This window comes from Diadema antillarum, unplaced genomic scaffold (assembly GCF_040938485.1).
Source record: "Diadema antillarum isolate AM-2024a unplaced genomic scaffold, OU_Dant_1.0 seq00000672_RagTag, whole genome shotgun sequence".
NCBI classification, from domain to species: Eukaryota; Metazoa; Echinodermata; class Echinoidea; order Diadematoida; family Diadematidae; genus Diadema; species Diadema antillarum.
In genome coordinates, this window is record NW_027271579.1 from 283,523 (window position 1) to 297,580 (window position 14,058).

The 14,058-nt window shown below is 37.9% G+C and overlaps 1 protein-coding gene and 1 long non-coding RNA gene across 2 annotated transcripts; both read left to right on the plus strand.

Annotated features, from left to right (window-relative positions):
- Nucleotides 1-1,516: 1,516 nt before the first annotated feature.
- LOC139736872 (uncharacterized) lies at nt 1,517-3,274 on the plus strand. The gene is made up of 3 exons (XR_011711352.1): nt 1,517-1,723; nt 2,187-2,331; nt 3,001-3,274. It is a non-coding gene; the product is annotated as an uncharacterized lncRNA (long non-coding RNA).
- Nucleotides 3,275-9,288: 6,014 nt separating this feature from the next.
- Nucleotides 9,289-12,748, plus strand: LOC139736871 (uncharacterized). Its single transcript, XM_071647534.1, has 3 exons — nt 9,289-9,610; nt 10,191-10,289; nt 11,686-12,748. Exons 2-3 carry the CDS (start codon nt 10,244-10,246, stop codon nt 12,066-12,068), a joined length of 429 nt encoding a protein of 142 aa, XP_071503635.1. The 5' UTR covers nt 9,289-9,610; nt 10,191-10,243; the 3' UTR covers nt 12,069-12,748.
- Nucleotides 12,749-14,058: the final 1,310 nt, after the last annotated feature.

Genomic DNA, 14,058 nt, shown 5'->3' on the forward strand with positions numbered 1-14,058 from the left:
TAATTAAACGCATTTGGCTAGGCCAATAGAAATTGAGAATTCCCCTGTCATGTGTTTACTCTAAGCCAATCACCAGCCGCAATTTCCCCTGGCTTGGGCGCGGGCAGGTTTGCCTGAAGAGCGACGCGTCGCCTGTGCGTGGACTGTGACCCTGTGTGCAATTGCGTGCTGTACGCTAGCTGTGCGTGTATTATGCATAGGATCACAGCTTTACGTGCGTGTACACTGTAAGTGCAATCGTGAGAATCTGAGCCTGGATGTCGTGATGGACGGGAGAAAATTTCTGTCTTCAAATTGAGTGGGGCGGAGATATTATTCACATTTTTGAAGGTAAGCAAACCATAGATCGATCTAATTATACCTCTCCGTAAACGACCATTTATGTAAGTTACCTTTAGGGTTCTATACGAATAACCCCGGGCCCGTACTGGCGCTCCTACGAACAATTAATGTACGGTACAATGGTTTGTACACAGTTAGCTATATGGGGCTGGTCATATTTAGAACACCTTACGAACAGCTAGAATCCGAGGCCGAAACTCAGCTGATGGTACACGCTAGGTGTTGGGATCTAATAATACGTTGAGTCTTTAGACAACACTTTAATTGTACACGTTGGGATCTAGGGCTTGAACTATTCACAAAAAAAAAGAAAAAAGAGTGATGAATGAAACGTTGGTCGTTGGTCATTGAATTGACATTCGTAAGCATATCATCACACAGAGATTACTGTGGTCGAGTGTAGAGACCGAACTTATACTATAGGGTCCTAACTGTTACTGAGCTGTGCTAATTAAAGCAATACATTAGAAGCGCCTAGCGCCAGACACGTACTCTACATTGCTATTGTTGAGTTGACAGCCGAATCACTGACACTGGTCTGTGTTGCCAGACGAGATGGTGATCTCGATCAGTACGGTAATAAAGAATGGTGAAATTTGGTGATTTTTATGATTATTGTTCATTATATACACTGTATGTAGTAAAAAGGACTTTTATTTGCCGCTACATTTGAGCATCCAAACAGCTGGAAGAATACCACGTACACCAGCTCCCACGTCATGTGTCGTGATACTGTACTAGGTAAGAAGTATGATGCGTGTACTGTTCGTGTTAAGTGTTGGTCCACTGTGACATCGCACTTCTATCTGAAGATCAGCGTGCTCATACATCATGGAGATCGATCCCCTTGTAGCAGACGATGACTGGTACTATTTTCAACATTGTTTTTTATGAAAGTAACAGGTGACCTTAGGTATTGAAATTTGGCAGAGATCATCTTTGGGTCTTTAATTCTAACATTATATGCTGATGTAGCTAAAAAAAAGTAATAGGCCTACTAGCTTTTGTATTGGTGCTCACTTAGTATTTGTGTGGACAAAACAACTGCATGGTCTTGTGGAAATGAGTTCTACATCCATTTCTGAACCTTGTGTTTTCATACTTTCCTCCAGATAAGGACGTAGACATGACAGCTCTTCGGGAGTGATGGTGATTTAAAGGAACTCAGTGTAGGGGTCATCATTTGGAGAACAAAGACAGATATTGATAGCTGTACAGTCTCTGTCACACGAAGAGGGTGCAGATCACCAGATTGCAAAGTACCAGATGTGGTCATACAACGACTAGCCATTGAATTCAGGGTTGACGAATGCTGGAAACACCGGGCCAATATCAGCGAAGGAGCCTCTGAGATATGGACTTCCATTGCATTAACCCTGCTGTAAGCTATTCTGTTGTTTTCCACAATGATTAATGAAGGGAGACTAGTTTGAAATTGATTTATATTTATTTTACATTCTAGAGTCTTAGTAATTACGTAAGAGGCTACATTAAGAGACTGAATGCTTGGTTGGTTTTATTTTGTTTGAAGAAATGATTTTCAAGATACTTCATGGAGCAGTTTTGGAGCTGTCCTTCCCTCTGACAATGAATGTCTTGCAGGTTAGTACTTGTATTTAAGAAAAATGTGTACCGTGTACTTGCCGTATCGACAGAAGTGAAAACCATGTTATGGTCAGTCTTGAGTTGTGTATTTGAAAGTAGAGCTGTTGCTTATGTCAAATATGTATGTTAAATGATTTTGCTCTTCAAGTTTATAATGTAAACTGGAGGAACCTACTATCCTCATGCCATTTGTATTACCTGGTATTCATAAAACCATTAAATTTTACTTATTTGCCCAGGAATTCAACACACACATCACTTCAAGGGGGAAGAGATACTTCAAAAGCTGAGGGAAGGAGTTCTGACTGTTCTGAGGAGACATCTGCACATCAAGATCATTGCAGCATATTTGTTGTTGAAAATGGAAGCAGAAAACTGTACAGCGTAAGTTCAATTATGTAGAATATTATTATTATTCATATATTATTATTATAATTTGAAAATTGGTCTGGAATACCAGTTTCCCATTGTCATGTCTTGTACTACAATGTACATTTCCATCCAATATATAACCATGTAATTTGCCTGTTCATTTGGTTTTGTTTGTTTTTTTTTTTTGGTCTTCTCAAGTATAGAGAAAAGCAGACTAAAATTTGCCCCCCCCCCCCCAAAAAAAAAAAAAAAAAAGGAAAGAAAGTAGAATGGACTGGTAAGTGTAACATTGTTAATGAAGTGATGGTTATAGATTTAAAAATAAAGACTGGTATACTTGTATAAAACATGTAAACAGAGTGTACGTACAAGACTCCACGCTGACTTATTTTCGTGGTAGCCCCATCGGGCCACATGTATATTGATTTGATAATAGTCCCAATACTTATGATTTAATCATCACAATGATTAATAAAAAAAGTGGGAGTTGATGTGCCATGAAGTTCAATGGATAATCACATCTTGTATAAATTTTTCTACTAACTGTGCACATTCACACTTAACCTATCTGCATGAAATGTTCATATGTATTAACTGATATCTGGCTCAAGTAGCAATAAATAAATGTACAAATAATGTAGAATATGATTAACATTTTTCTTGCTTTCTTTTTAAATTCAGATACCAAGTAGTGAGCAAAGGATGTTGTGGCCAAGGCAGTTGCGATGCAGTACCCCACTTTGTGAGACACCACACAAGATGCAAAAGGACATGTAAGTTTATACTCGTAAGTTTATGTGATCTACAACTTTTTTTAGCCCTCTTTAGCAGAAAGATTAAGTGACATACATGGTATCTTATTCATCTAGCTTGCAAAAACTTCAACATTTTCAACTTTTCTCAAGAGCTAGTGGACAGAATTAAGCAACCAAACGAGGAGTTGATCATCCTTGTTTAGTTAGGGGGCAAGGACCCAAAGTTTTTCAGATTATGGGCATGACCTCCTCCCCCCCCCCAAAAAAAAAAAAAAAAAAATGGCCTTTACAGGGAAATTGCATCTATTTCTTAATAAACTCATTGTGCAAATATACAGGCAATGTGGGGATTGTGATGTACCTTCTCATAGATGTCTAATAAAGTTGTGTGCAGATTGGCCTGATTCCATGACTTGGGTTCGATGAACGTTAACTTCAACGTAACGTAATGTAACTTAAGTTCCACATGCCAGTTGCGCCGTTCATTTATAATAAACCTATTCTGGTTTTCTTCCATAAGAATGCCACTACATGTATTTCTACTGCTATCAGATCTTCATCAGTTATAGTCAACTCTGTGCCAAAGTCAAATTTGTTGAGACTCAAGAAAAAGCTTTGACTTGCAATGCATTTTTATATTTCAGGAGTATACCTGTATGGCAAGGATCATGGATTCATTGAGTATCATTTGAAGACCTTGAGGAGCTATGACACCACACATCACCTCAGGCAGAGAGAGAGAGAGAGAGAGAGAGAGTAGTTGCAGCTCTCACCAAGCCCATTGACCGAGCACCATTCCAACGTTAGATTAGAAGCCCAGTGAGAAGAGACAGCTACCATCGGTGTGTAGGTCTAAATACCCTTGCCTTTTCCTCTTTTGAGATACAGCATATGCTCCTCTGACGTTGGAACTTACATTCTTGTTGAAGAGTCAGCCTCATCAGGCTCAGCGGTAGTTTAGCATGAAGCTGTTACCAGGATGTACTGCAGCACTTCAACATTAAAAGTAGAACTGGGCTTGCCGACGAAAAGAGTTTGTTGCATAGAATGTGTGATTGTTAATGTTTTAAATTGTGTATTGTTGTATATACTAGTAACTGAAAATAGTTTTGACTTATATAGTAAAAAAAATATCCTCTTCATGGCCACATGTTAATCAATACATTCATCTGTGAGGTGTTCCAAGCATATCAAAGAATGTTTGGCCACACACAGCTTGGCATTCCGCATGATACGAATCTTGCTGCGCTCATGATTAAGCACCCCCTTCTCTCCAGGCAATTCTGACTTGCTTTAATAAAACCTTTTTATGGTCTGATATTCAAGAGAGAAAACTGTTGACAGACACTCGCATGTAATTTTTTTTCTTTCCCTCATTTTTTTTTTTTTTTTTTTTTTTTGGGGGGGGGGGGAATGCTACAAATAGCAGCTAAATAGTAGAATCTTCCAATGGTCATCCATGCTCTTGGGATGAAGATCATGTCTCCATGTTGTGATTAAGTTACCACATACGTTTGTCACCCCTTTGATTAGCATTGATGCAGTACAATATGCATGTGCTCAAATTTATTGCATCCATCTTCTTTGGAGTAGGGGGAAAAATCTTTTAAAAAAATGAAACAAAATTGATGGGAATCATTGATCCCTAGGGTTACGGGACCCAGAGTTATTTTGTACATTTTCACCTTTATGTAATTGATGTACTGTACTTTGAAAAACTTGTGGGTAGAAGCTCAATTGGTTCAACTTCTTTTTCCACGAAACATCTGCAGCCCATCATTGATAAATCCACGGCATTAGAGTAGATGGAGTTAAATAGATTAGTTCACTAATGTGCCAAGTCAAACTTATGGATAATTCTTCCCTTGATCTCGTAACAAATTATTAAGATAACCTGCAATTGACAATCATATTTTATAGTGTGTTAGCAGTGATGTCACAATTGCCCACCATAAGGCTGCGTTCACATAGAAGTATACTATATGGGTATTTGGGGCTCGTTTTCAAGGCACGCGAATAGCTTGAATCGAACAATAGGATTTCCTAACACCGGTTCACATAAGAGGGCACTATTTGAATGTACCGAATAGCATAGAATAGTATAGCAAAGTGGGAAATGAGCTTGTTCGATTTTCTTGCAGCGTATACCGTCTCTCGTTTATGAAATAAGGACAATTTTGGTCTGGATTTGCCCTTTAGCAAAAATAAGCATGTAGACTGACATTCTGATGCAGTTTAGAAATTGTTAATAAGATTTGCTGGGATGTAGGAGGAAGAAATCCTCACTGCATGGGATGGCGAGTTGACGGTGCGGGTGATGGTGTACTGGGTGCCCGAATAGCGAATAGCGAATACTGTATACTTCTATGTGAACGCAGCCTAGTGAAGTCAATTGCCTAAACCGACTAGAAATCAAGACTGCATACAAAAGCTGCAGCAATATTTACTTCAGGGAAACCTAAGGCAAAAGAACACCTTTGTTAGAGAGGCATGCATGAATGAATATTGATCGCCTTTGCTATGGAAGCCACCATTATGGTGGCCAACATGACGTCACATGAAATCACTCTATAAGAAATTCAGTTTGCATGCATTAGTTGTTGCTACATCTGGCAAAACTCGGAAGGATTACAAGTGTTCAATATTGTACAATGATGCCTTATTTAGGTGAAGAAGATCAATGATATGATACATGTTGTGTCAACTGTATTGATTGCAATTCTGTTTCCATAAATAGTAGGCCCGGTTGAGGGGGGGGGGGCCGCTACGAGCCCTCCTTCCCTTTGACATTCCATGCCAAATTTCATGAAGGCATGATTATTTTGGGGGTTATTGATTGTAATCAATAACATGAATATTTTCATGCTGGACGTGTTGCTGACAAATTTCATTGAAAAGGCAATGAAAAACAAAAAGTAAGAAACAAAGAAATACATGAGTAAATAGAAAAAAATAAATACTTCAGAATTTTTTGATGGCACAGTTTTTTCTCTTTCATTTGCTATGGACACTAGAAAGAATATTTACACAAAAAACAAAAATGTGCCTTTTTGGAACTTTATTTATGGCAAATGGTCTGATTTCATGCTCAAATTAGCATAATTTAGCCAAGGTACTTTTTTTTTGTTGTTGTTGAAAATCAACATTACCGTTTTATAGATTATGTCACAGGCAATTTGTGTGTGGATTTTGTAATGATCGCACGGTTGATGGCCGAGGTCTGGGGGGTTCCAGGGAGGCCCCCCTCTGGCTCTATCATCTACATAAATACCCCACCTAAAGCCTACTTAAAGTCAAGACCATGCTTCTCTGATCGAGTATGTTTAGGTATTTATACAATGTACTTGTAGAGCATCACTGTGTTACATGACAGAGGATCCAAACTTGATTAGCCATGCAGTATTGAAAATTTTTGTATTTTTGTCAATTTTTCGAAGCAATCACAATCCCTACTACATGTGTAATTGTTTTTGTATTATAATATAGATAATGGTGACTATACTTTGTAAGTCTTTTGTAGCTTATCATTGAACATGCAATAATTATATTCACTTGTAGTCGAAAATTAAACATGTTCAGGAAGGGTACTTGTAAATTTTTTCACTTTTGCACAAACTTCATGAATTTGGCATATTTTCAGGGAAATGTGTGATGTTAATATTTGAAGAGTTTGTTCGCAAAAACCGATATGTCCATTTTTAAAGATTTTGAAGTACGGTCTCTGTCATAAAGTACAAAATAATACCTTTTAAATTATATATTGGTCACTACATATAAAGGTACATTTTTGAAGTTATGATCAAAAGAAGCAAACATTTTCTTATTATTCTCTCTATTTTTCTTGACCTTTAATCGCAAATATCTCCATTTGGCACATATGGACTTAGCAGTTTTTGCAAACAAACTCTCCATTTGTAGAGCTTTGGGAATGACAGCTAGAATAGCATATTTACAGGGACCTTGTGATGATTATGGTGACAGTTGTTCTTAAATGATAAGAATATGTATAATTATTATTGGCCACATAATTCATGGAAAACCAGATACTCAGCACATGAAGACTGTTTGTAATGGTGTACTGCTCTGCAGTTGAAGTTTAGATATTTCAAGAGGAATATTCCTTTTTTTCTTAAATTTCAGGTGATCCAGTGGACATCACACATTTATTATAGAGATTCAGCTCATTAAAAAAAAAAAAAAAACAAACAAACATAACATGCGTAGCATTAGTACATTATCTTCTTATATCCCCCTCAATGCTACTTAAAGAAAGAATAAATTGATAAGAAAGAATGAAACAACAGCCATTTGGATTACTAGCTTATATTTATTCAGTTTCATGTATTGATCCAGCTCGGGTAAGAATTACTTTCAAAACTGGAACACAAAGTTGGCAATGCACTGGGCTACCAGTGGTGGATCGTTGGCTTCTAAATACATGCATTAATATTAACAAATATCTGTATTATGAACGTTGCTTGCTGTTTTTGTTTGTATTAGTTTGATTGGTATTCATTATTCCAAAAAATGGCTCCAGACCACCTAGATTATTCCCAAATTCATCACTATATTGTCACTTTTCTTCCAGGGTTGAATAAGTAGTGCACTGAATGCTGTGATCAATGGTGATAGAGATGTGTGCTCATGTAGAGTGTAATTCCGTTTGGGATTGAAAAAAGATTGAAAAAGGATTGAAAAAAAGAGTGAAAAAGGAGTGAAAAACCTCCGGAGTTAAAGAAGAGTGAATACAATAGGAGTGAATTGAGAGTGAGAAAGGAGTGAAAAACGACTGACAAAAGAGTGAAATACCTCAGGAGTGAATTTAGAGTGAGAAAGGAGTGAACATCCCAGCAAAAACATTTCCGTCTTTTTTCACTCTCTTTTGGAGTGAAATTTCTGTTCACTTGAAATTCACTCCACTTCTAGTGATCCTTGACGTCACTACCAAGGGGAGTGAAAATCGAGTGAAAATTCACTCTTTCTTTTTTAGAGAGTACAATCAAAGAGATTCTACACGTGCCTCTCTCTTTGCGTACAATAAAAACGCACGCAACTCCCTCTGTGCCCGCCCGCTTCCGCCCCCCCTTTTTTTTTTTCGTCGGGCGAAACCACGCCCCTCTCGTTTCTGTTTGGGTTTGTTTTTCTCTATTACAGAAATCGAGGAAATGTATATCCTGCTCAATAATCATACAATGAATTATTGATTGAAGACGATTTGTAAATGCATTGTTTAGTGAAGGAAGTCGCCCAATCAACATTCAAGAATAATTATGATAGTCAAAACAAAACAAAACAACTTTGTATAAGGTTTCTAGATGTTCCAGGGAAAACACCACGGAAAATACTGAAGATCATTGGATACTTTTAGAGGTGTCTTACCTGTTTGCCAGTGGTGGAAAAATTTGCGCGTTTTCATGCTTGCTCTTTTGTAATTGTCTCCATCTTCCTCCTCCACAAAGATTAGTGTTTGGTGATATTGCTGAAAATTGATGGAATTGTATAATAACGTAATGCCAGTCAGAGAATCAATCAATCAATCAAACCAAAAACGTCATATAAATCTCTCAGGCCTAACAAAATTTATAGGCCTTGAACAAAGTGATGACATAATTATTTTGCGTTCACAGACTTTGAGCAGGAATGTGAAACTTTAAAAGCACTCTAATCATCAGTCATTATGTATCTCAAGTATAATCATTCCTTCCCAATAAATTTCATGAGATCGTTTTTATTGGTTTCTATCAGAACTCTGCCCGAACCCCTAAAACATTATACGCCACTTCACTCATCTTCCCGTCTTTGGTAAACCCTGAGTCAATAATACGCATGAGATCTTGAGATGACACACAGCCGTAGAGTCATTAATTATCGTCATATAACCATAAAAGTGACGATTTCGTGGCATCAGGTCACTCCCTCAAGTAAGTTTAAGACCACTTTTATAATGTCAGGCAGTGTCGATGTCAATCGCAATCTTTTTGCAGTCATTCAAATGGAACCAGCACAACTAAGGTGTACAGACTGATGTCGGAGGTGTATTGTTATTCAGTATTCTCTTTTGTATTTACTCTGTACTCGGCGTCAACAAAACTGGAGCGTGCAGACATGGAGGGAGTGGATCAAGTTTTCAGGACTAGTGTGTGTTTGTATGGGTGAACAAAGTATACTCAAGTATTTCACGGTGGACTGGTGTCATTTTCAACGATCGAGTTAGTGTGCGTTCTGATTCCCACATGAGTATCGCTTGATCGGATCGAAACTTTCAACTTTGATTGTTGCTGTTGTCCTGGCGGTGATTACCCATTTCTCGAATTGTTACGGTTTAGAGCAAAGGCATAAAGGGAAGGCGGATGATACCGCAACCTCGGTGTTTCCTATTGCATTGTTGCAGTTTTCAATTAAACGTTCAATGTGACGTTGAATGGTAACGCATTAAGATACTATTGTGTACAGCAGCCGTAATCATTGTGACTGATAGAACATCGTGGTAATGATATACCTGTTCTGGTTCCATCTCGGAGCACAAGCCTTGATACGTAAGTAATCCGTTGCCATAGATCACGCGACTGAGCCAAACATGCTGTTCAAATAGTTTCTCTAATTTTATGAGCCTTTGGAACAAAGTGTAGAGTCGCACTGTTATACTTTATTAAGGCGGCAACCACACAAACACACACACTCACACACACACACACACACACACACACACACAAATTAAGATAAAGACACATTATTTAACAAAGTATATGTTTCGATCCTATAATCTATCGCTATGAAAAAATAATCATATTCTGCAAGTTAGATAATATTGACAAGGAACGTACTCAATGGATTGCATCACTATGCCACTCTTTATAGAAACTACTTAATTGACATTGTTAACAATATATAATTTTGCACTTCAGAGGTATATAGGTGTATATAGGTTGCATGAAAGTTTACGGGTGTATAGTGCACACAGTCATATACTACAAACGTAAGCATAGTCTGAAACAGCACAATAGACATGTTCGGTATTAAGTGACACGTATGATATGTATAGACATGCTGAATACAAGAAATTATTATCATAATCATCATTACCATTATCATGGTGAATATTCTACTACTCTGTAGGTTGCCATTGAGCTCCATATAGGCCTACAGCATTAAAAAAAAGAGGGACAAACATGGAGAATGCTACGACTATCCTCGTAAGTGAAGTCATGACGACAGGTGAGTTGGATATTGCTGGAATTAACAGGTGATGGTATATATATATATATATATATATATATATATATATATATATATGAATCATTGGGTTTAGTGGTGTTAAGAAAGTGAAGACATCACGTAATTCACATCATTACGGGCATCATGACTGAGTACCGTAATCAAAATGACCGTGGGCATAATTCATGTCACACTGATGGAGTGATCGAAAGCATTTATATGTTTTATGTAAGTTTGTTGCTGTTGTTGTTGTTGTTGTTAATGATGATGATCTGGAGACAGGTGTAAATAGCAAAACTCCAGATTGTATAATGTCTACCTGTCACGCTGACTCTATTAATCAAAGTACAAATCTTCAGGAGACTGATGGTGGATCGTGTATAGACAGTATCTATACAGAGCGTATAAAAAAAAGGTAATCCAACTTTGGAGGGCTGCCATTTCTTAATTGTCAGTTATGAAGAGCACAACATTAATTGGTAGGAAAGAGGAACTCTTCCTCTTTCCATTGATACGTAATTATGTTGACAATTGTCATGCATGACTGAGCACACGGACTTTAAAGACAACAATAACAAATTGCACTTTTTCCAAGTTTGCGTGTTATTGTGAAGGAACAATGCACCTCTCACTGCATGGATGAGATCTGTCAATGAAAGTGGTCAAATCATCAGGCCAGCCTGCACGACTGCAAATTCGTGCTTTAGGGTTTCTTCTAACGTTTTATGGTTCATAACCTTGAACATGGCCAAGTTGTCGATGTTTGGTCCTTCCCATAGAAAGGCGAAACCATTATCCATTTTACTCTCTTCATATTTAAGACATGGTTTGCCACTGCGAGCTATGTGTTGAATATGAACAGAGAAAAATGGATTGTGTGGCTTGGCCTCAGTGGGAGCGACCAAGTTATCGGACAAAAGGCCATGTTAAAGGTTATGGACCATAAAATGTTAGTAGAAAACCTAAACACAAAACCTAAACACAAACCTGCATTCGTACATGCTGGCATCTTTGGCAACTTTCATTGGCAGATCTCATCAATGCAGTGAGACATGCATTGTTCCTTCACAATAACACGCAAACTTGGAAAAAGTGCAATTTGTCATTGTTGTCTTTAAAGTCCATGTGCTCAGTCATGCATGACAATTGTCAACATAATTAGGTATCAATGGAAAGAGGAAGAGTTCCCCTTTCCTTACAATCAACATTTTGCTCTTCATAACTGACAATTAAGAAATGGCAGCCCTCCAAAGTTGGATTACCTTTTTTTTTGATACGCTCTGTATATGTCAAATATCCCATGATCAATATCATCATCTCATTGCTCATAGAAAGTTGACTTACTGGCACAGTACTTTATCAAATAAAAAAATTATGATCTGATCACCACCTGCAGTGAGCAATACGATAGCTGCGACAGCGCCTTTCAACACCACTCCAGTGTTCATCTCTATAGGCGTACTCGGCGGGTTCGTTCTCGGCCTTGTTGTGTACGGCATCGCCATCAATTTCTTGGGAAAACTCTCCATGCCCGTCGCAGAAGACAAAGAGCCCCTAGCGGACGGCAACGGGAACGCACCAACGTCGTCGACCGAGCCTCAGGCTACCACAAGCTCGAGCATGGACAAGAACGTGGACACGAACAAGGCATCAGGACCTTCTACCATCATAACTGAACAAACGAATGGGAAAGAGAGCATCGCTCCGGGTCAAGACACGACGATTGAGGTGTACGAGCAAAATGTGGATGTGTCCGATGAAAATACTCTCACAATCTAACAGAAATCAATATTGAACCGGCCTAATAGGCCTATATCATTTTCGGGCTTAGTTTTGCACGAGTGTATGAACTATGTATCTTTATTATACTGCGGTTGTATAAGAAAGTACAGCAAACCAATATTGGTGCTGCTTTGTAAAAAAAAATAATAATAATAGTAAGGTTCAATATAAAAACGGGATAGATGAAGGTGGGTGGACATTGCGGTCTCAGGACGAAAGTTTATTTCGCACGTTGTCTTCCTGATTCCGACAAGAGAAGAGTACTAGTATTAGAAGACAGTACATGCACCTTTCTTGTCACTGCTGCGAGGTATCCATTTATATGACATTTCTTCACCTCCATTCACCTGTCCTTGTGATGATATCGCGTTATCAATTTAAACGGAAGAAAAAACAAAACCCGTAACGTTATTCATTCACGTGACTCAGTCTTCTTTAATGCATGACTGTACATAGCTATAGTTTAATGTCACTTCAGTGCAAACATGATACTGCATAAATGAAATATGTCGATCTGCATGCATTGAGTTTCTGAGTTTAAAACATTGATTAGAAATATTTCTATATCATCCGGCGTCACTATGTCGTCTATAATCTTGTGTGATCATTTGGTATCAGACTATAAGCATAAGTATTTGGAATTGTGTCTGGATATGATTCGATTCTGAAAACACGGCTTAATAGCTCTGGAGAAGTCTTACATACTCCAATGCAATGCGTACATTGTTGCTTGTAATAGATTTCGTACATTATCTATACATTTTATAGGAGTCATTTCTATGTTGTTTATAAACCTCATGTATACAACGGGGAGGATCCAGGATATATTGCCGTAAAGGGGGAGGGGCCAGGCATCTTTACAATATTAAAGTGGGCGCACGCGCCCCCTCCATTTTTTCCTTTTAGTTCTTGTGTTGAAAAAATAAAGGGGAGCCCCCCCCCCCCCCCTCCCGGATCCGCCACTGTAAAAGGTGCGGCATGTTTAGGGCGATTAATTAATAGTGTTGTTAACCACTCGATATCTGTACATCTTATATTCAACCCATCTGTTTCTTTATACGAACTTGTATACATAGACAAACAGTATCACAAATGAATTTAACCGCATACTGACCCTTATCAGTGAGTTTGTTTCAGACATTATCCATTTTATTAGAAGGAGATCCCATTTTGGTTTGGTTTGGTTTGGTTTGGTTTATTTCTGCATTTGCTTTCTCCAAATACAATTACAAATGAAAACAGAGTGATACAGAGTATGCAACAACAACAAAAAAAGAAGAAGAGAGAGTTTAACATATAAATCAATACAAAATATATCATTTTCGTAACAACATCAGTCTGTAGTGACATATGAATCAAAATAACATATTAAGGCATACTGTATCTATGAACAAAGGAGAAATCAATACAGGGGACCGTCATCATAAGCAGAGCTTGACGTGGATGAGGCCCTATCTATTCTATTGCAAATTCTGAAAATTCTAAAAATCATGTTTTATAGAAGCCATGAAATACGATATTGGCGAGGTTTTGTGTAATAATGTGCTCGAAGGTGTATGTGTTGAAACATGTGCTTAAGGACATTGACATTCGAAAACCAAGAGCGACACAAAGTGCAGTAGTACTTGTGGAAAGGGGTTTATCATTCTTCGTGAATCAAGATTTTCGTTTTCTGCACACTTCTGGAAGAAATTGACTCACAACAAAGGAATAGACGTTATCATAGATTACGCACAGTAACTTAATGTTCGATGTTTGAAACTGCGTAACAGTTTGACTATTTTCTAATCTCCCCTGAGGACTTTTAGGACTTACATGCCTGAGAAATTCCAAACTTTTGTAGGATTTATATATACTCGAGAAATTCTAAACTTTTGTATTGACTTGTTAAATCTTGATCTCGACTTCTAAATAAATCATAGTAGCGTCTTTCACAATTACAGCTGCAAAATACGTACAATAAGGTACATTAAGGCGGTGAGTTAGC

Bases quoted from the DNA above. Each gene is read 5' to 3' on its own strand.
- LOC139736871 (XM_071647534.1), top strand. From the start codon at position 10,244: ATGGAGAATGCTACGACTATCCTCGTAAGTGAAGTCATGACGACAG. The intron at 10,290-11,685 runs GTGAGTTGGATA...CACCACCTGCAG, and splicing joins AAGTGAAGTCATGACGACAG to TGAGCAATACGATAGCTGCG.